This window comes from Episyrphus balteatus, chromosome 1 (genome assembly GCF_945859705.1).
Source record: "Episyrphus balteatus chromosome 1, idEpiBalt1.1, whole genome shotgun sequence".
Classification (NCBI taxonomy): Eukaryota; Metazoa; Arthropoda; class Insecta; order Diptera; family Syrphidae; genus Episyrphus; species Episyrphus balteatus.
Window position 1 is genome coordinate 108383330 of NC_079134.1, and position 23235 is coordinate 108406564.

At 33.3% G+C, this 23235-nt stretch overlaps 1 protein-coding gene across 4 annotated transcripts in view; it reads right to left on the reverse strand.

The window, feature by feature from the left end:
- Positions 1–14609, reverse strand: part of LOC129920973 (acidic fibroblast growth factor intracellular-binding protein) — a 298489-nt gene extending 283880 nt beyond the window's left edge. Inside the window, exons 1-4 of one of the 4 annotated variants that reach the window (XM_056002567.1) lie at positions 14567–14609; positions 14216–14376; positions 13966–14164; positions 13788–13907 (exon numbers count right to left, since the gene is read on the reverse strand). In XM_056002567.1, the coding sequence (XP_055858542.1) occupies positions 13788–13907; positions 13966–14164; positions 14216–14300 (404 nt within the window). In that variant the 5' untranslated portion in view covers positions 14301–14376; positions 14567–14609. The remainder of the gene's footprint in view (positions 1–13787; positions 13908–13965; positions 14165–14215; positions 14377–14566) is intronic. The other 3 variants (XM_056002566.1, XM_056002565.1, XM_056002564.1) reach the window with 3 other exon arrangements.
- Between the last annotated feature and the right edge of the window lie 8626 nt (positions 14610–23235).

Here is a 23235-nt window from a genome sequence, read left to right on the forward strand (position 1 = left end):
TAATTAATTATAAAATCAATTGCCCTGATTTACTTTCGTTAGTGGGTTTTCACGTTCCAAATCGTACCTTACGAAATAATCGTTTATTTTATGTTCCTTTTCATAGGGTTAACTATGGAACCAATGAACCCTTAACTCGCTGTTTAAGACAAGCTAACTCTTTATGTAATGTCATTGATTTTAATTTATATTTGAGTAGAGATTGTTTTAAAAAAAGATTGTTACTAAGTCTCAATTTCGGTGGTTAAGCTATGATTACACGGTCAACGAAATCGGTCAACGCGTTGACTCTCTGACGTAAAAATGACGTCACAATCTGTCCCAAGAGTGTCACGTCGTGTGATAGTCAACGAAAACTGCTGTCATTTCGTTGACGGGTACGATGACACTCGCGTTGACCCACATTTTTGGGTCAACGCATTGACTATTTTCGATGACCGTGTAATCTCTCTGTCAATGCCATTGGGACGCGTTGACAGGGTTTTAGGACTGGGTGTCATCGCAATGACCCTGTCCCAGCGTTGACGAGGCAGAATTTAATACCGTGTCATCGTTTCAGATTGACACTGTTTTTTTGTATAGAAATGTGATGAAAGTTGGATTGGGAACATATTTTGCAGTGCGCTTTTTTTTTCAATGGTTTAACGTTTTGGAGGGAGCAGGGTTCTCATTTCACCTTTTTTTTTTTACAAAAAAAAAAACTTTTCGGTATGGCCATGGCATCCATGTTGGAATGCAAAAATTTTTTTTTTACAAAAAATCAAAAACCATTTGTATATTCTAAGCTACATCTTAAGACCATAACCATTAACGTTGGGTGCGGCGTTCCTATGCTATAAGCGTTTGAACGTGGCCATATTGATTTTTTTTCGATTCTTTAAAAATCAAATGTCGAAACCTTTTTATTTTTTTTTTTTTATTTTTCGACAAAACTTTAGTAATTTTACATTTAAATTCGTTCAACAATCTTATCAAAATTAATTTAAGACTATTATCTTAAAAGTGCATTGCGTATATCTCGAAATATTTACATTTCAATGCAACCATGTCAAACAAATTTTCGTTTAATTTTTCTATGCAAGCTTTTTTCAAATCTCATTTTCTCCGCTTTTTTTTACAAAATATTTTTGAAAATTTAAATTTTTGTTTTGTGTCAAACAGTGTGATCAACAAAGTTTTGCGAGTCAACGCGTTGACACTGCTAAGTAAACGTCACGTTGACACACCTGCGCGTCAACGTAATTTAGGACAACATTGACGCAATGTCGTGTGATAGTCAATGTTTTATGCATTGACACTGTGAACGTTGACGGTGAGATGACAGAGAAAATATGGATTTTTTCTTGACGTCAGAGAGTCAACGCGTTGACCGATTTCGTTGACCGTGTAATCATAGCTTTAGTATTTATGTATATTTATTTTGTTATATTTTTACCTATATTGTTAAATATTTTTAAGTAATCTTTAAGAGCTGTGTCTCTGCTTGATGAATAAATAAATAAATAAATAAATAAATAAAATACCACATGCGGACCAACAAAAACTACTATGTGAAGGAACACAGAACAACAAAAACCAAGTATAGTAGAGGGCGAAGGAAGCGATAGAAATTTTACGGTGCAGGAAGTCGGATCCCTAGTACCGGTGTCAGACAGGGGTGAGCGCGCAGGCCCCGGGACGTCGATATACAGCGACTGAAATGAAAAGGAAAATGTAAACCCTTCCTTGGGAGTGGCACACTTGGCTCCCAACGAAAGTATCACTACAAGCAAAGGCCCTTAAGGTACCCTGGAGGCTTTCAAGCGAATCCCAAAAATACCTCGCAATTCACCTACAGAAACGAAGAAACCTGGATCCCCGACTCTTTACGTACCGCCGCCTTATGGATCCTAAACAAAAACTTGGCTGTTAAAAGCAAAGGAGCAGACAGAAGTTTTGCATGGATGAGAAATGAAAATCTCACAATCATCAGTGCATACTTAAGCCCGAACGACCGAACAGACGAGTTCCGACAAGGCTGAAGCCACGATGCAACTATTTCGGCTCGTCTGCGACTCCTCAATGCCCCGAACAAGAGTTTCAATTTTCAATTTTGTTTTTATTGAACTTGTTATTTACAATTGACTTAAAATTAACTTATGTCTAAGATTCATTGATAGATACAAAATTTTGTTGGCACAGAGGGGGCCTAACCTTATACAATGACTAAGTTATAAAATATAAATAAATATTATACATGGATAAACTTAATTTAAAGTCTGCTGACTAGGTTGTCCTCGGGGTGTTCAGACCCGGATGTCCAGTTGTGGGGTTGGTTGAGTTGGGTTGGTTTGGTTGGCGTTAGCCACGGTAGTAAGCCGACTGGGTGTCGGCGTAAAAGTTAACTTCTTCGTTGTCCGTTGAAATTATGTTCTCAGCCAGTATATCCAAAGCGCAAAGGTACTTAGGTTCCGGATGTCGTTGTTGGGCTGTCATTCTTCTCATCAGTTAATTGGGATGGTTGGCGATATTTCCTACCAGTACCTTCGCCGATTGCAGTAGATACTTGTCAAGTGGTATGATTTTTGCTTCCTCGTAGAGTCGCTTGTTGCTATAGTATTTCTGCCGCTGTCGGTCAAAGATGTGTTCAATGCAAATCCTCAGTATTTTTCTCTCGAACATTTGTAGTTCCTTCATGGCTGTCTTGGAGATGGTGTACCATACTGGAAAGCTGTAGGCAATGACTGGTCGCAGAAGCTGCTTGTAGATCAAGAGTTTCGTTGGTTGACTCAATCCTGTTCTTCTTTTCATCAGAGGGTGAAGGCGATGGAAAGCAAAGTTGGCTTTTTTGAGGACCAAACGGGAGTGATTGTTGAATCTGAGGAGCTCGTTAAAGTTGATTCCTTTGGCGTTGCGTGCCCCGAACAAGAGACAGAGGAGATTAGTGTAGCTTAAACATCGATAGTTTAATCGATTAATCGATAGTTTGAAACTATCGGGACTATCGATAGTCTGGAGAAAACATCGATAGTCGGTCTTACCCAAGTAGACGTATCTATAGACACAATTCGGAATGCGATTTCACCAAGTTTGTAAGAATAATTATGTTTGTCTATTTAAGAAAACAACAACCATCTTTAGAGAGAAGATTCATTAAGAGGATCAAAAACCGAGCTGTCAAAACGATTTTACCTATAAGCTCCAAGCTGTGGTGAATCACCTCATTTTTGTCTACGTGTGCATGCCTACGTGTGTGAATTGCGTTAAATAGTTAACACCGTGTAAAATTCTTGACACTATTCAGGTGAATAAGAAATTTTCAGCTGTTAAAAATTTATTTAGCTCTGGGACCTGGTTAAATTAGACTAAAATTTTGTTTGCAGATGGTTTTGTTTTGTTTGTTTTTTTATTAAAAAGGAGTTCCATGGCAGAAAAGAGGCAGAGAAAAATATTAAACAATTTGAAATTTTTTTATTCACCCCAATAGTGTCAAAAATTTTACAAGGTGTTAACTATTTAACGCAATTCACACACGGCCTTAGTTTTGATCTTTGGCTTTGACAGAACAGTTTTCATGGTGGATCTTTGTTTCATATTCTATGGATTCAGGATAAGTCCCATGTTTCGCAATTACAAATTTTTTATGAGATGAGATAGATATGACATTGGTTGGTTCTGCGTAGCGTTTGTGTTTGATCTTTGATGTTTGTCGTTTGCTAATTGCTATTGCTCATTGATTTTGATCATTAATATTTATTCATCAAAATTATGATTTGTTAAATAAAATATGTAAAATTAGAATTTGTGCTGTGATCGCATCAATTAATATATACCTACCTGCAATAAAAAATGATAAAAAATAAAAGTTATTTGTGAATTTCATTTTGTAAAGGCACTACATAAGACTATCGATTGTTTATCGATTAATCGATTGTTTTTTTGGAAAACTATCGATACTATCGGAATCTTCAACTATCGATGTTTAAGGTACACTAGAGGAGATGGCTGCGTTACGCCGGAGATGTTTACAACTTCGACACATAGTCACCAGGGGGAGGAGGAGAAGAAACACTGAGCCTATGGAGTACGCCATAGTGGAGTTCAGAACCAATCGATCCGAGCTCAAGAGGGCCATCAATTCGAGCAAGAGAGAGAGATTGGAGGATCTCCGCCGTGATGTCAATAGCGACCCCTGGGGACTAGGCTACAAGGTAGTTAGTCGTAAAGGAGCTCAGATGACTCCTCCAGTCCTAAGCGAAGGAAAAATGGCGCACATTGTCGAAACACTATTCCCAACTCATCCTGTCAGGCCACCTGACAACACACCGGTCCAAAGACAGGATATCTCACTTTTTAGCGAGGAAGATTTGAGCATAGCTGCAAAACCGAAGAGCTCCTGGCCCCCGCAGAAGTTCTGAAAGCGACCGCCAAAGCATGTCCCCAACTACTGCTGAACATGTTCAACAACTTCCTCATAGAAGGCGTCTTCCCCAAGAACTGGAAGAAACAACGGCTGGTGCTCATCAGCAAAGGCAAAGGAGACCCGGATTCCCCATCGGCATACAGATCTCTGTCACAAAAACTTAAAATGAGGCTTTTTTTCTGAGGGCCTCAGCAATAATAATCCGTTTTTACCAAAATCGAACTAGCTTCATTTTTCGAGGGAACAAAGCCTCATTTTTAGTTTTTGTCGTCATTTTAGGTCAACCTTAAACTTGTTTAGAATCCCTGTGACCCTTCTATAAAATGCCTGTTGTTTAAAATTGCATTTTTTGAAAATCTTCGTTTGGAAAAAAAAAATAATAAAGTCTTCATCCATAAAATAAAATCACATTTATCGTAGATTTACTAAAAGATCTATCAAGAGACAGTTTTTAAGCGAGTACCTGTCTCTTGACAGATCTAGAAATTTGGTTTGGGGGGGGTCACAGAATTAAAAAAACTTACTTCCAAAATAATCAAAAAAATGGTCAAGTGCTCAAAATATATGCAAAATTTTAGCTAACATAAAAAATTCTATCCAAATTCTTAGATCAAATGTATTTTTGAGAGGATTTTGTTTCGGAGCTTAAATTAAGCTAAATTTTTTACAATAAATTTTTTTAGAAAAAAAATTTTTAGCTGTCAAACATTTACCCTGCTCTGGGAGCCGGTTAAACTTTTATCTCCAGAGTATAAATTGTTTGCAGAAGGATTAATGTATTTTTTTAATTTATAATCAAAAACTGAAAATAAAGAAAGAAAATTGGGAAAGTAATGTCAACTTTTCACGAGTCGATTTTAGCCGCACGATAGCATACAATAAAATCAGGATTTTGTTTTTTTAGGGTTTCGCAAATAAATACAATGATCTGATCTGGTTCACGAGAAAAATAAAAAACACAGCCTAAAACTAAGACTTGAAAATTATGTCCCGTTTTCGAAAAATTGATATTTAAAAAATATATGTATATATTTTTCTTAGTGAATGTTATCTTCTTCGTTGGCTAAAGGTCGTATTTTGATTTTACTTTTATTACCAGAGTATTGGATATCAGTGAATAACATTAACAAAATCATGGATAATCTGCTTTCAAATTCTTTTGCAATAAATATAATAAAAACATTATTGAACCAATATTTTAATCCATTGGTTCAACCAAATGTAGTTACAAATACAACACAGTTTTCGTACAGAAGTTGTTTGTATATTCCTAATCTTTCTAATTGACTTCAAGATGCTCTTATTAGAAACAAAGATAATGTTCGTTTAGCTATCTAAATATTTTAAGAAAATCACTTTTTTCAAACTTAAAAGTCGAATTTTCTAAAATATAAATCAAATATCGTATATAAAATAAAATGTTTAGGTGATGGAACAAACAATTGTCCATCAGTTTATGTAGGTACATCCATGCAAAAATTGAAAAACCGTATAGCCGGTCATAGGTAAGATATAAATAACGGACATTCACAAAAAACTGCTCTAGCTTTACATTGTATAGATGAGGGACATAGACCAGATTATAACAATGTAGATATTTTACAAACAGAAAAGCATTATAGTAAAAGAATGGTATTAGAAATGCTACATATTTTAGATATAGAGAATACTGTTAATAGGGAACAGATTGTGAAGGGCTTAGCAGTATTTATAGTCAGTTTGTTAAAAGGAATTTCTAAGTTGAATTTTAAAGTCAACTTAAATTCTTAAAGTTAAATTTGATAAGAAAAATTTTTTGAATTTCTTATCAAATAAAAATATTTTTATATTTTGAAATTTCAATGATTATAAACGTCTTTTTCAAGACATTTTTTATTGAATTTTAAAGTATTTAAATAACAGCGAAAACAAACTATAAGAAATCAAGCTAGAACTATAAGAAAGCCATTAGGATAAAGATAAGTATATAAAATTTAAATATATAAGCAATTTTTATAACATTGTTTCTTAGAGTCCTGGGGAAGATTGTAAGCACAATCGAAACGTCGACAGAAAAGAAAAAGTAAAATCAAAATACGACCTGTAGCCAACTAAGAGGAAAACATTCATTAAATAATGAAAGGTCACGTAAAAAGGAAAACTTTGTATGTTTCTTAATCCAATAAATTAATTTTTCTTTATTTAATTTTTAATTAATACAATCAAAGCTTTTTTTTAATTTGTTGAAATTATTGAGGTTGTCAAATTTAGAAGTTTTCAGCATCATTATTTTTTTGCGGAAACATCAAACCATAAATAAAAAAAAATGTATAAATTAAAAAATATATAGGTATGTTTAGGATGAAATAATTTTCCTCCACACAGGTTTGTTACAAAGAAAAGCGTATATCTTCTTAAACCAAAATATCAAATTAAGTTATTGCAATTATGTAGTTACGATAGAGCGTTCGTGGATCGAGATACATGTAATCATGTACCTAATAGTTATTATATAAATTATATGATTTTTCAGGTTTTAAAAGTTTTCATTAAAAAAATGTGTAAGAAAACAAAAATTTTTTTTCATGGCCTCATTTTTTAAAACTAAAAACGACTTCTTGCTAATATGCCCATGAATCATTTCCTAAAGCATAGTCATATCATAACAATTAAGAAACCCTTCTTATGGTTTAAAAGCTCGTTTCCACCTTTTTGCCTTATAATTTTCTGTTTTTCATCTGTGGTTTTGGGGGGGGGGGGGTCATGACTCCCACGATCCCCCCCCCCTCCCCCTAGATCCGCCACTGTCTCTTGATAGATCTTTTAGTAAATGTACTAAGCCCCAAATTATGTTTTCAACAGTTTTCTAATTTTGGAGAATGAACGAATTCGACCTAAAAGTTATTTTCTTGTATAGTTTGAGTGAATTTTCTTATATTTATTACAATTTATTTTTAATGCACGCTTTAAGTCATTTTTATTTTATTTTGTACTTTAAGTCTGCATTAAAAATAAATTGTTTTAAAGAAATGGTGAAATTTTAGAAAACCGAAGCTTTTGGCATTAACACATTTCAATGTGAGATCGAGATATGAAACATTCAAAATTAAAATAATATTTTAATTCTGAATATTCCACATCAGTTATTTATGTAACTATTAAATTCTCTTTTGTGAATAAAAACAGATAAAAGTCATTTTCATCCATTAATAAGTCTCATTTTCTCTACCGAAAGGTTTCGAAAAAAGATTGATTAAGGAACGGAATGTCGGGACAAAATCGGGACATTTTGTAAATCGGGACAGAAATCGGGACAGGGTTTAAATGTCGGGACTGTCCCGTCGAAATCGGGACGTCTGGCAGCCCAAGCGTCCACTCTCCCCTATTCATATCATGAAATATTATGTAAGTATACCATGTTTTTTTCCACGAGGAATAGTCCAAATCTGCCAACACAAATAGGGATGCCAGACGTGCCACCACGCGCGGGACTGTCCTGGAAAAAGACATTTGAACCGCAAGTGTCCGGCCAGTCTATTGTGTCCCGCCAATTAACATAATGTCCCGCTTATCCCGCAAAAAGATTAAAAAGGTTTTTAACAAAAATTCAGTACCTTGTTTCGAAAAAAGATTTAGACCTATTAGTCTATCGTCCTTTCTGCTTAAAACTCTAGAAAGAATGATAAATATCCATCTACAAGAAAAAGAACCATGTTTGATCTCTAAGGCCCAACATGCCTACACTAAGGGTGGAAACTGCTCTCCATTCTCTGTTTAGCACCATTGGGTATTCATTCACTACAAAGGGTAAACTCTTGTCGCTTTTTTAGACATAGAGGGTGCGTTTAATAATGTCAGGAACTCAGCAATCATGAATGCCCTAGGCAATCTTAAAATAGAAGACCCGCTTAAGAACATGATAGACATCATACTCAGTAGCATAATTATCAGTTCAGAGTTGGGAAACTTCAAAGCCAATGTGGCACTCTTTTCATGCAAAAAAGCCATTGGTAGCAAATGGGGCTTCTCTCCTAACATTGCACACTGGCTGTACACATGGGTCATAAGACCAATACTTTAATACGGGATGGTAGTTTGCTGGATCGCACTGGACAAAGCGATAAACTTAAACAAGCTTATCAGAGTTCAAAGGTCAGCTAGTATGTGAATTAGATGTGCGCTAAGGTCAACCCCTTTTGACGTCCTCGACATACTACTAAATCTCACACCCCTAGACGTCTTCAGCAAACAAGTAGCAGCAACTCAGCTACTCGTCTAAAAGCAACCCTTCAGTGGACCAGTAATCATATTGGCCATACTAACATATTAAACAACTTTGGATTCATTCCGGATCGTTTACACTATACAACACCTCAATTGGTGTTCGATAATAATTTCCAGACCTCTATTCCCTCCAGAACTCTATGGGTACAGTAGCATTCTGGACAATGACTCCTTACACTTCTATACTGATGGTTCAAAAACCAACGAAGGTGTAGGAAGTGGTATTGTTAGCACTATAGAAAAACACTTGTTAATATTATACTCAAACTATTTATATTGAAATCAATCAAGTAGCTTTTGCTATAATGTAATAGAACAATATGAAAATGAAAATTAAATTAAATTGTTAGCTTGTTAAATAAAGGCGTGTTTTCTTGAAAGAATATAACAGGTATATTCTCGGAAAACTGAATCTCAGTCTTTTCTTCCGCCTACCAGACCAATGTAGCGTGTTCCAAGCAGAAATTCTGGCGATTAAGGAGGTTCTCTCTTGGCTCAGAAAAAAAGTAATATCCAATACGGATATTCGGATCTTCTCGGACATTCAAGCAGCTTTTAAATATCTTGCCTCTGTCACTACAAATTCAATCACGGTCCTCGACTGCCCAACATCTCTAAGGGAGATGTCTCAGCAGTTTAACATTCTCCTCGTTGAGTACCGGGACATAGAGATATTCCAGGCAACTGTAGGGCGGATGAACTCGCCAAACAAGGAACAACCACTCCTCTACAACCAGAAATGAACAATATAGGAATACCTATGGCTTTATGTAAACTTATGCTTTTCATAAGAAGCTCCAAGTGGTTCGGCTAGTGAGTTCCTAACTTGCTAGTCGTTCGTGGTATCACAATGGATCTATAAGGTTCTAAGTGTGTCGGGTACTTTGCCTGCCTAACCTAACCCAACTGTAGCTCACAAGTCACAACTATTATCGGAGCCCGCATTTTTTAGGTCTGAGCTTCATCGATTTGCTCAGGATAAAACAACCGAACAAATCGAGAGAAAGGCTGAACTAAGCAAACAACTGTTATTTTTTTTAGTGGTTTGGTAGAAAAAAAAAGGATTACAAAATTCAAAATTAATTCCCAAGATAGTCGGCTGTCTACTTCAGGTAAACAAACAAAATTATTGAAGTTTTATATGGAGGACAGTTTTTCGCTCAGGTGTTTTTTCTAATTAAATCTGCGACCTCCGAATAAAATCTGTTCAGTGCTCTGTTTTGATCGCTCAGAGATTTCTTGAAGGCATAGAGCCGTAGAGCCGCATAGCTTATGATAAAACAGAACTTTGGTTTGGAATGCAGGGAATAAAAAGAAGTTTGTACAACCGATTTTTTTTATTCCTTTATGCATTTTAATATAAATGATGCTTGCCTCTATGTACCTATTTATTAATGTGGATATGTACACAAAGGTAGATTATATACATACCTACACATTTATGTAAATGTGTATTAACGAAAGAATTTATAAAAGACTTGTTCAAAACTGAAATGACTTCTGCATTAGGACAATTCCATTACCGCGGATGCAACATTTATTTATATTCATTCGAAGCTTATTTAACAACAAATACAAAGATATTTTAATTAAACTATAACTTTAAAGGGTACATTTAAACCTGTTTATTTTTGATTTAGCTATAAAATTTAAATTAAATAAGTAAATCGTCACTAGGAAGAGTTCAAAGTGCGATCCCGGGTGCAACAAATTCGGCCCTACCTTTTTAGATCTTAGTTCAAAAATATAAAAGGCTATACTATAATAATCTTTAAACAAAAAAAATAAGTAAGAAAAAGAATACAATGAAAAAATACAAAGAACACGTTCACAGGGCAACCGAAAGTAAGTAACGGTAAGGAATACACCAACAAAATATTATTTTCTTGTATACAAATAAATACCTTATATATCGTCGCCGTAAAGTAAAAATGTTCTAAGTCACAAAAACCAAATTTTACAGGGGACGATTTTTAAGTTTCAAATTGATTTAAAGCGACTATTTTTTGTGCTCGTTTGCTATTGAAGTTATGTTTTTTATAAAGTTTGTTCTTTTCTCTTAAATAAAACATTCAAGTTTATCTCATTTGTAGGTGCATACTATTTTTAAATATTTTTTAAAACTAAAAACCCAAAATTGGACATAGAACAATTCCTATACAAGTACGTTTTTTCCTTAACCCTCTGTCGGCACACATGTTCTAGCGACATGAAAAAGTATAAGCCAAATTCGCAAAAAAGAGGTGTGCCTACAGAGGGTGAGAACAAAATATGATGGGACTTAGAACAATCAAGAATACTCGGGCTCATTTTCAAAAGGCTACTTCCCTGTTTTTATTGTTCAATGTCCCATCAAATTATATTATCTGCGGAATGATATTTTTTTGACAAAAACGGTTGTCAAATTTGGAAAGAACACCCTCAAATTAGTAAAACTGCATCATTAACTCATTTTTGGTAAAAATTGGATTTAGAAAAATTTTGCTTTACGCCGACGATATGTCACCCACATGTCTAACAAGTAAGTTTAACTTCAAGCTATCGGTAATGGAAATTTTGAGCCAGTATTACCAGCTATGATATTAGCAGTTCGTACCGACTCTTTTGCTTTAAAGCCTTCCCAAGTGCAAAAAAAAAAAAAAAAACAAATTTTTCTGTTAAATTTGGCCTCGTTTTTGCTTGTTTTTATTAAATCAATTCATTTTACTTGTAATATGTAATATATTACAACAAAAAAATAACATATATTGAAATTTAGAAATGATTCCGAAGATCGTCTCTAGCGGAATGGCCCATTAATTAATTCAATTCAAAAATGTTTTCAAAATTATAGATACTGTCCCGCAAGAATATAGACTGGTTTGATGTGACGGACACTTACACACGCCGCATATCAAATATTGTGAATGACAACAATTTACATATGATTATTAATGAACCAACAAGGATAACGAGTAGATCAAAAACGTTAATAGATTATGTGATAACCAATTGCATGGACACAGTTAATGCACGAGTGGACAAAAACCTAAAAATAAGTGATCACGAAACTATTGATATTATTATTAAAAACCAGCATAAGAACCCAAATAAAAACAAAATAAGATACTGTGTGCACGATCAAACCCTTTTCCTTTCAAGATTGTCTGAAATCCCCTTTTTTGTTGACATAAATAGTGAGATACTCAATTTAAATGTTTTATGTGATCAATTTGTTTTAAATCTGAAAAATGTGATAAATCCTATGATTAAAGAGAAAATTGTTCCATATAACAATGCAGTACGGTTTAATAACGAACTTAATATAGAAAAATCAACCAAAATAAATCTTTATAGACAGGCAGTTCTGAACAATGACCCAAATAATTAACGTATGTACCAGCAATATAGAAATCAGTTTAAAAGAAACATTCGCAGTGTAAAATCGAATTTCATTAAAAACAAAATAGAGACTGCAAGCACCCAAAAAGACATTAAAAAAATACGTGCTGTAGAAAAATAAAGATACAATATCTGATGTACAAATAGAAGATGGTTCTGTGATAAGCGAAAGTGCAATATAAAGTGTTAAATTTAACAAATTTTTTGTCCAGTCCATAAATGAAATTACTCAATCTGTGATATTCTGTGATAATGAAAATTTACTGGAGGAGTGCAATATAGATTTTAAGTTCAGTCTAGTCAACATTTAAACTATAATTTGTGCAATAGATATGATAAACAAGAAAAGTGACTATAATTTCATGAATGTTAAAATGTTTAAAGATTCTCTGTCTATAGTTGGCCCTGTGATAGAAAAAATAATAAATATATACTTGTCTGCAGGTATTTTCCCACAATCTTGGAAAGAATCCCTAAAAATTACAAATCCAAAAACATTGAGTGACTTTCGACCAATAAACATGATGCCACTATATGAAAAAATCTTAGAAAAATGTGTAGTGATTCAACTTCAACAACACTTGGAGGAACAGCACCTCCTGGAAAATTACCAATGAGGTTTTCGCGCAAATCACTCATGTGAAACTTGTTTGAATTTTGTGATTAATGATTGGAGGAAAGAAATAGATGACAAAAACGTTGTAATAGCTGTATTCCTTGATTTAAAACGAGCTTTTGAAACAGTCAATCACGAAATTTTACTAAAGAAATTAAAATATTTCGGTATCAACTATAATCAACTGAATTTAAATGGTTCAAATCTTTTTTGCAAGGAAGAACCCAACGTAGTTCGGTAAATGGAAAGATAGCATCACCAATTCATGTCAGTATAGGAATACCACAAGGCACAATACTGGGAGTGTGCTTATTCCTTATGTTTATAAATGATATCTCCAAAATAATAAATTCGTCAAAACTAATTTTATTTGCTGATGATGGTTTACTCCACATTACTGGTAAAAACGTTGCGGAGTGTTTAGAGAAAATTAATCAAGATCTGGAGAGGATAAATACATGGCTGCAAATGAATAGACTAGTTTTAAATGTTAATAAAACTAAATGTATGATTTTCAAGTCCAATCCTGTAAGTTTGTCAATAAATGTTAATATATATATAAACAATGAGCAAATTGAACAAGTCAAACAAATAAAATATCTTGGTGTTATTCTAAACGAACAACTTAATTTTAATGAACATATTAATTATTATATGCAAAAAAGTGTCAAAAAAAAATTCAAGAAAATTTTTCAGATCTGGTATCCCTAACACAAAACCGTCTCCGATTCGATATTTTTTATTTTTGGGTAAAATTTGTGCGAGACTCGTTGAAACATGCAAACTTAAATGGAAATAATAGGCTAACATTACCGGCGTTCGTTTCTACTTACATACGTAGTACCATTACAAAATTCAAAGTAAAAGCGGAAACAACTCTCGAATAAAAACAAAAACAGATTAGAGATACACAGTTGGGCCCCAGTTCCTTCTGCACTATTGAATTAAATTTTTACATTTTGTGAGTATTCAGCCTTGCCAAATACCAAATAGTATTGGTTGTTCGGTAGGTGCCAGTTTGGTTAATTTTGAAATGAATAAACGAATTATTAATGCATGAATGAAAATATTCAGAGATAATTTTCTTAACGAAGCGATCTTGCCAATTAATACAAATTATTTTACCTGCATGACTTCAATTTTACAAATGTTTTCTCAGAAACTTCATCTAGATCTTTGCGATAGCGTGATGACAATTTTTTCCCTAGAATTTCCCTAGCCACAGAATCATCAATAGAGTAATACCTAAAATCATTTATAATACATTATTAAATTATCATTACAGCTCTTGGATTTATTTAACTTCTCTATAATTAAACGAAGTGTTTTCGGCTCCAGTTGAAAAGACGACTGCTCCGACAGCTTAACAGGGGCATACAACAACCGCTCTATCAAGGAATAAGTTCTGAATTGATCGAGTATATCCGAAACGATGAGGTCTATATGGGCACTAAGAAACTGCCCGAAACACTTTTGCTTTAAATACAGTGAGGCTTCTGATGCTTAAGACAGAACTGTTCTATTAATGTTCTGGAATTTGTTTCTTTTCTTACTTGAATAGCCTTCGACCCATTGTTGGAATATTTCTGAATCAATAAGGGTATAGTTACTAATGAAAACATCAATTTCAGCATTCATTATGCGGTATATAACACTTAAAAGGAGTGCTTGTCGTCCTCGAGTTTGGTGTTTGATATTAATTTTTAAAACTTGTATGTGTACCATTGTATATATATTTCCATAGTACTATCATGAAGTAAAACGATCTTAGGAACTCTAGTGGTGACTTGAAAAAGCAGAATTTGTATGAAAAAAACACACTGAGCGCCACCTCAAAAAAGTGGCGACATCAACAAATACTAAATTCGACTTCATGATAGTACTATAGAAATATATATACAATGATGTGTACTACCTCTATGCTCTACCAGAACCGTAGATAAATTAATTATTCCCGAGTCAGAGGCACAGTACACATAATAATAATAATAATTTATGTGTACTGTGAGTCAGAGGTGCGTTCTTTTTCTAACAATAGTCAATAGCATAAACAAAAAATACCAAGACTGGAAACTTTCGTACGTCTTTCCCCCCGAAACCCTTTGGTGTACAGTGCTGTCTGTGAATATATGTGAAAGCCACCACGTTGGTAAATGACGTTAATATGCACACATTTATAGATTCACGACATTCACCACACATTTGACACGAACACAACGATAGGTTCACGACATTCACCACACCTCGCAGCTTGTAGGAAAACGTCAGTTGACCGACGAGTTTCCAGTAAAAGAGATTAGAAACTTCTGACGTCATACGGGTTTGCCTACAAGCTGCTTTAGACATTTTTGGATAAGTATGCGTGAAAAAATAGACATTTTTGGCTAAGTATGCGTGAAAAATCGTACATTTTTGCTTAGGTGTGCGTAAAAACACCGTGGCTACACTATGTGTGTTTTTCACATTTATTCACGAATACAAGAGAGATTACAACAACACGAAATAAACAAATGGGTTTTGGGGGGTAAAACGTACGAAAGTTTCCCATCTCCTTTGGGTATCTCTGGTCAATAGGGCAGAGTGAAACTGCACTTTTTTTTTTTTTTTTTTTTCTTCTTCTACATACCACCCTTCAAGCAAACAGGTCCGACCTCGGTCCGAATCCGCTTCGCCTGAGGTGGAGCTGAGTCCGACTTCGGATCAGAAAATGGTCCGAAGGCGGCTCAAATTAGTATGGAAATTATAATCACCGCGAAGTCGATTGCATATGTATTGGTGTGGTGAAATTCTCCATTCCGAGAAAACGGAGCCGAAGGCGGACCTGAGTCGGAGCAGCGAAAACCTACCAGAAAGAGGAATAAAAAAGGGATGACGTTTCGCATTTGCGACCAAAAAAAGAACAAGATTTATTTTTTTTTCACTGAAACTGTTTTATTTTTCATTTTATTTTGGCAAACGAAATTTTCACAATAAATACAGTATAAAGGCTTAACTATATACACCACTTTTTGAAAAAGTACAAAAGTGAAAATATTTTTTTTCTGGCTAGCGCAATTGTTTTGTGAAAAAGAGTATACAAATTGTTTTTCAGACCAAAAAATAAGCTTTCTGCATCATTAGTTTTAATTTTTCAGCCCGAAAAACTACACAAAAATGCATTTGAAAATTTTCACTTTTGTACTTTTTCACTTTTTGAGCCAATGTAGTTATACCTTAAGATACAATAGGGGTATTCACGATCTGGTGCAACAGGTCTAGTAAAAGTGTAAAATTTTATTTTTTTGCAATAGATCGTGAACGCACCTCTTCTTATCTATAGTAAATATTGAATGGAATCCATGATATGAATTATATCAGCTTCACTCTTTTTTTTTACGGAGTTGTCTTTCCACCTATGCTTCTTCTTTTTTTCAATTTTTTTATAATTTCATTCTTTGTTGTGTTCGGGTTAATTTATTTTCACAAATTACATCAAAAGAAACAAAATAAAAAAGAATAAGAATAAAAAAGATAAACTGTTCATCATGGGTGACACGCGACGCCTTATATTTTGTTGTTGTAGTGTTGCAAGATTTTACACTTTTGCACTTTTGCAATGATACAAGACCAGTTGCATCGGATCGTGAATACCCCTAATACATTTTTTCATTTTATTTTATTTGTTGCTGCTGCTGTTGTTGGTGTTTCTTTAGATGCCCAATCGAATGTTTCACCTTCTGCCTTTTTCTTCATCATTAGAGATTACATCTACAACACAAGCAGAAACACATCACTTTCATCCAAACACTTTGAGCGATATATACAACATACCTTTTTTTTTGTTTCCATATTGTTTATAATTTGATATAATTGTTTATAATTATACTAATATTATACTAACAACGACACGACGCGACTATACACTTCAACAAAACATAACAAAATGACGCTTTTGCTCTTATTGGCTATGTCTGTCCTTACTTTTTTTTTCCATTTCTCACTTTTCACCACGATTCTCGTTCGACTTTGTGTTCATACACAAAAAGTTGCAAGTGTGTGAGTGCAACCCCGATTTTCGCGTTCTGAGGTCGGAGTGTCTTTGTTGAACTCAGTTTTCTTGCTTGAAGGGCAGGGACGGGTGCCATTAGTCATCAAAAAAGAGCGTACCAAATCTCAGCCCGATCAAAAAATATCTTGAGGCTTCACAACGCCCTTGAAAATTAACATGCTTGTTGGAAGTAATGTACTGGGAGCAATTTCCAAAAGAGATGGAGCAATGTGCAAAAAAGTTAGAACGTGTAGGTTCGGTCGAGACAAGAAATAAATCGTATGAGAGGGGGGTCTATTCCCCTTCGTTTAGCGGGGAGGGGCGATTTAAAAAAAAAAATATTTAAAAAAAAAAAATTAAACAAAAAAATATTAAAAATCATTGATTACACTTTTTGTAAAGCCAAAAACCTCGTCTTTTACAAAAAATTTTAATATGGCCATTTTCTGGCACAGTTTTTGAAAAATTAATTTTCGAAATCGAACTTTTGAAAAATAAATATTTCAAACTAATTTTTTTCAAAATTTTATGTAATTAAGTACTACTTGCATTTTTAAAATTCGATGCACTCATTTGTTTTTAAAGAAAAACAGAAAACCGCATCCAAAAACATCTTATCATTCTCGAGAAATAAACAAAAAACCAAAACTATATTTGTCTAAGAAATTTCTTTATTTTATGTTTTTAAATGGCTGGATCATGGGGGTTGGGGGTGCTCGTCGCCCTTGAATTCTTGCAGTAAGGGCCTAAAGTCAATAAAATCGCAATTTTCTAATGAAAATTGAACAACAAATAATAATGTACATGTTTTTCTAATCAAAAAAAACTGAGTAAAACAATTAAAACTTAAAAAACTCCATAAATTAACCTTTATGCTGTTTTCATTTTTTTCAAGTGACTTGTGAACCCTCTAAGAGCCGTTTTCTTCAGCAAAAGTTGAAGTCAACTTGAGGATTTTTATTCTCCACTTGTGATTTTGTTTTTCTTCACTCAAAGTTGACAGTTTCAACATTTGATTCTCAACTCTCGAGTTGGTCAACTTCTGGTTTGCTCAACTTCCGAAAATAGTAGAAGTTGAGGGAGCAAACTTGAGAGTTTTCTGTGAAATGTCATGTTTTTTTCTTTTTTTTATGCTAAAATTGAGAATTAGACTTATGGAAATATTATTATTCTTTAAAAAAAACATTTTCCACCGATTTTTTTTTTTACATCCCGTCAACATCGCTCTTGCGCGCACACACACATTTTTACACAAAAAAAAATTATTCTTTTGAAATTCATTTTTACAAAAAAGAAAACAATCAAGAATGCATTTAAAAATTAATTTGACATTTTGACAAAAAAAATTGCACCAAATATACAGAACTTCAATTTAAATGACATACTCGATTGCTTTTTAAATTTGAAACTGACATCATTAGTATAAACTGTCACAAATATCCCAGGGATATTTTTCAAACTGAAAGTAGGCCAACTTCTGTATTTTAAAAGTGAAGAAAACCAAATGTTCAACTTTTGTTTCAACCTTCGAGTTGAAGTCAACTCTCAAGTTCACCAACTCTCGAGTTTGCTTCAAGTTGAGAAATAGTGAAGAAAATGGTTCTAAAACTTCTTTGATCGATCTGAAATTTTTTTGCCGTTATTTAAGTTCCAAATGGCACCCATCCTGGCTATGTAGAACAAAAAATAAGACAACTTTTTTTTTCACTCCACCCTAATAGTCAACTATCGTTTTTATGTCAAAAAATATTGTTGATGTGTCATTGTTAGAAATTGTTGGGTTTTTTACAAATTATTTAAGAACGATTTATTGTTAGATATTGTTAAACTGTCAAACACCAAAAAAAAATTGGTTTGAAAATATTTTTATTTGCATAATTATAACAAAAATAATGTTTTTTAGTCAAAATAAATACCGTAGCAGCACTTGGTCATGAATTTCAAAAAAAATCTTCATAATTCAGTGTCAATTTAGTCAATCGTATTTGATCAGTTTTATAATTTGGTGAATCATAGTTTATTAAATAATAACTAAAATCCTTGTATATAGAAACTATAGTACTATCATGAAAGTGAATTTATTAGGTCCGCCTCCTTTAACTAGGGTGCGCTGCGGTAGCTTTTTTCCAAGTTTTGGAAAGTAGAATGAAGGAATAAAATACGTGTGTAAGAAAGAGAAAAATACTTTCATCTTTTTAAAAGGATAAAGAGAAAAAACCGAAATCATATGTTTGAAATTTGAATTTCGACTGCTTGGGAATAGGGAAGGAGAAATGTAAACAAAATATTTTTTGTTTACAACGCTTTGTTTATTTCTTGTTTCCTAGGTGATAGTAATTTGAGTATTTTTGAATCAAATAATTTACATTACATTACATTACATATTAACTTAATCCGAAGATTAATCTACGGACAAAGCACACATACAGCTTCGGAAACTTAGTCCATTTTGCTGATACAGCACAAGACATTTATACAACAGAGAGAGACAAAGAATAGAAAGAACAACAGAAACACATATAACACATAACTACGTGGCACAGAGGGGAGACATCGTTGACAATTGTCTCATGTTATCGCACAGGTGGCTTCAGTTAAGCTGGCGATTCAGAAAAAACTTCTGATAGTAATTTGAGTATTTTTGAATCAAATAATTTATTTTTGCGAATTTGAATAGATTTTTGTTTTGGGACTTTTATTTGTTATATTCTAAGGCAATGTTGCAACATTTAACTTATCTTGTATTGCTTATTATTTTTTAGGTATAGTTTTTACTTTATTGTTCAAATTGATGATATAAAAACAAGTTTTAAACTGCATCATTTTGAATTATAAAGTAAATAAAGTTAAAAACTAAATAATAAAGGGGAGCGTCATCGAGGCACATGAAATTCAAATGAAGGTTATTAGTTTTTGACATAACAAAATGCTAAATATTTTTTAAAGGTTTATGATTTTTGTCAAGTTTGTATTAACTAATAAAAACCTGAAACATTGAACAAAAATCTTAAAATAAAAAAAAAGTTCAAAACTACATTACATGTGTACAATGTACATACATATTTTAATTTAAAAAATCTACTTCTCTAGAATAATCAGTTGTAGAGCGCCCTGTAATAAGAAAGCAAAAGCTTTTACTTTAAGTATTAAAGTACATAATAATATAGCATTACTCGCTTTATTATTTCATTAATGAATAAATTAGAGTTAAGTTAAATGTTGCAACATTGCGTAAGAAAATATCAAACAAAAATTCAAAAACAAAAATGTTTTCAAGTTTTCAAAACAAAATATTCTATTCGACAGCAATCACCTAGTCAACAAGAAAAAAAATATTTCAAAAAGAAGAATACAAACAAAAAAAAAACCCAAAGAAGAATACAATTTTAAATTTTATTTCAAACGTGATTGCCACATTAGTCAAATTGAACTAAAATATTTCAGCACATTATTATAAACGCGAAATACATACACTTAAATACAATCATCTCATGCCAATTTCACTGCAATTATTGACGAATTTTTTCGAGACCATGTTTGAAATTTAATGTTTCATTACTTTCTAACAACTTAAAAATGCTTCTCACTTATTAAAGAGAGAAGATTCAAACAAATATTCTACAGAATTTACGTTTTGTTATTTTCGCTGTCAAAAAAATGAATCTAAATGAAATTCAAAAATATTAAGTGTTTCTGGACATCATTATTTTGATGGAGGAATTTTATAACTCTGTGTTTTATGAAACTTAAATATTTTTGCGATTACTATTTATCATAAGACTTTTTATATTTGCCTTGTTTAAAAAAAAGTATTTACTATGTATTTATTTCCAAATTTTTTAATTTATTTGAAAACAAAAAATTTTTACATATGGGCAACCGTGGTTGTACGTTTTAGTTTTTTTTTCAATTTTTAATAAACAACTTCCATTTGTACTTATGTATCTTTCTATCTCCCTCTATCTACAAAGCTAAATATGTAGTCACTTTCCCCCGAATTGAAATTTGAAATAATATTCCAATATCTTAAATAATATTCCAATATTTTGACGACTCCTTCATTATCTGATTATTCTTAGTCCCCACTCCTGCCCCACTCATTCCATGAATAGGTTCGCTCTCTTGAACCAGACGGCGCTTCAGTCGTTGGAACCCATGATAGTACTATAGTTTTTATATACAATGCTAAAATAAAAAAATTAACAAACGTAACGTAAAAAAAGCTTTTGTTAACCATGGACACAAACCTCACGAATGAAAATGGCAGAGTTCAACACACCAAAACTGAACCTAAATTCAGATTTTTCACAATGAACGCACTTAATATATATGTATACTATGACAATGGGTGCGTTCACGTACCGATCCAAGGGTATCCGGATACCTTTGTGTTGTTGTAATCCCATATAAAATCTCAGCTGATCGATCAGCTGTGTTGACAAGCAAAAAAATCCAAAGGTATCCTAAAAATTTCTGGATTCTCGTGTATCTTATGGGAGACTTGATGAACAGCTGTTTCGTGTTCACAAACGTATCGGATACTTAGGTATCTTTGATAGGGTATCTGTGCGTACGTGAACGCACCCAATGCGTTTTGGTGACGTTTTTCATTTACAAGGTAGACTTTGATTTGAAAATTTCCAATGCGAATTACAACAAAAATACTATTTTATAATACAAAAAACGTTTGTTTACATCGTCACCAGCCCAGAACTGACATTCAGTGGAAGTTCCCCATACAGGTATAACTACGACGGCCACATTTTGCAAAAATTCAAAAAGTGAAAATTTTCAAACTAATTTATTGACAGTTGACCAAAAGCTTGTTTTTTGGTTTAAAAACAATTTTGTATTTTGTTTTCCAAAAACAAATAGCGCTAGAAAGAAAAAAATTGTAAATTATCCACTTTTTAGGTTATTGTAATTAAAAGGCTTAAGAAAGATTTTGTTTTTTTTTCGCATGCGTCTTGGAACCGGCATCAACTTAGCAGCACTTAGTGGGGAATTTCAAAAATTTTTATGCAAATAATTAGGTGAGAATTAGGTGAAATCTAGTGAATCAATTTAACAATTTGGGGAATCATAGTTTAAAAGTTATTAACAAATTACGTAAGGCGTAAAGTTAGCAGCACTTGGGCATACATTTCAAAAAAAATATCTTCATAATTCAGTGTCAATTTAGTGAATCGTATTTGATCAGTTTTATAATTTGGTGAATCAAAGTTTATTGAATAATAACTAAAATAGAAAAATTAACAAACGTAACGTAACGTTAAAAAAAGCATTTGTTAACCATGGACACAAACCTCACAAATGAGAATGGCAGAGCTCAACACACCAAAACTGAACCTAAATTCATATTTTTCACATTGAACGCACTTAATATATATGTATACTATGACAATGCGTTCAGGTGACGTTTTTCATTTACAACCCTTCAAGCAAACAGGTCCGACCTCGGTCCGAATCCGCTCCGCCTGAGGCGGAGCTGAGTCCGACTTCGGATCAGAAACTGGTCCGAAGGCGGCTCAAATTAGTATGGAAATTATAATCACCGAAGGCGGCTCAAATTAGTATGGAAATTATAATCACCGCGAAGTCGATTGCATATGTATTGGTGTGGTGAAAATCTCCATTCCGAGAAAACGGAGCCGAAGGCGGACCTGAGCCGGAGCAGCGAAAACCTACCAGAAAGAGGAATAAGAAAGGGATGACATTTCACATTTGCGACCAAAAAAAGAACAAGATTTATTTTTTTTTCACTGAAACTGTTTTATTTTTTATTTTATTTTGGCAAACGAAATTTTCACAATAAATACAATATAAAATACAATACATTTTTTTTCATTTTATTTCATTTGATGCTGCTGCTGTTGTTGGTGTTTTTTTAGATACCCAATCGCATGTTTCACCTTCTAGATTTTTCTTCATCATTAGAGATTACATCTACAACACAAGAAGAAACAACATTTTAACGCAAACACTTTGAGCGATATATAAAACATACCTTTTTTGTTTTCCATATTGTTTATAATTTAATAAAATTGTTTATAATTAATAAACTAACATTATACAAACAACGACACGAAACACGACGCGACCAAACACTTCAACAAAAAATAACAAAATGACGCTTTGGCTCTTGTTGGCCTTGTCTTTCTTTTCCTTTTCTCATTTTTCACCACGATTCTCGTTCGACTTTGTGTTCATACACAAAAAGTTGCAAGTGTGTGTGTGCAAGCCCGATTTTCGCGGTCTGAGGTCGGAGTTTCTTTGTTGAACACAGTTTTCTTGCTTGAAGGGAACCCTTCAAGCAAACAGGTCCGACCTCGGTCCGAATCCGCTCCGCCTCAGGCGGAGCTGAGTCCGACTTCGGATCAGAAACTGGTCCGAAGGCGGCTCAAATTAGTATGGAAATTATAATCACCGCGAAGTCGATTACATATGTATTGGTGTGGTGAAAATCTCCATTCCGAGAAAACGGAGCCGAAGTCGGACCCGAGTCGGAGCAGCGAAAAAATACCAGAAAGAGGAACAAAAAAGGGA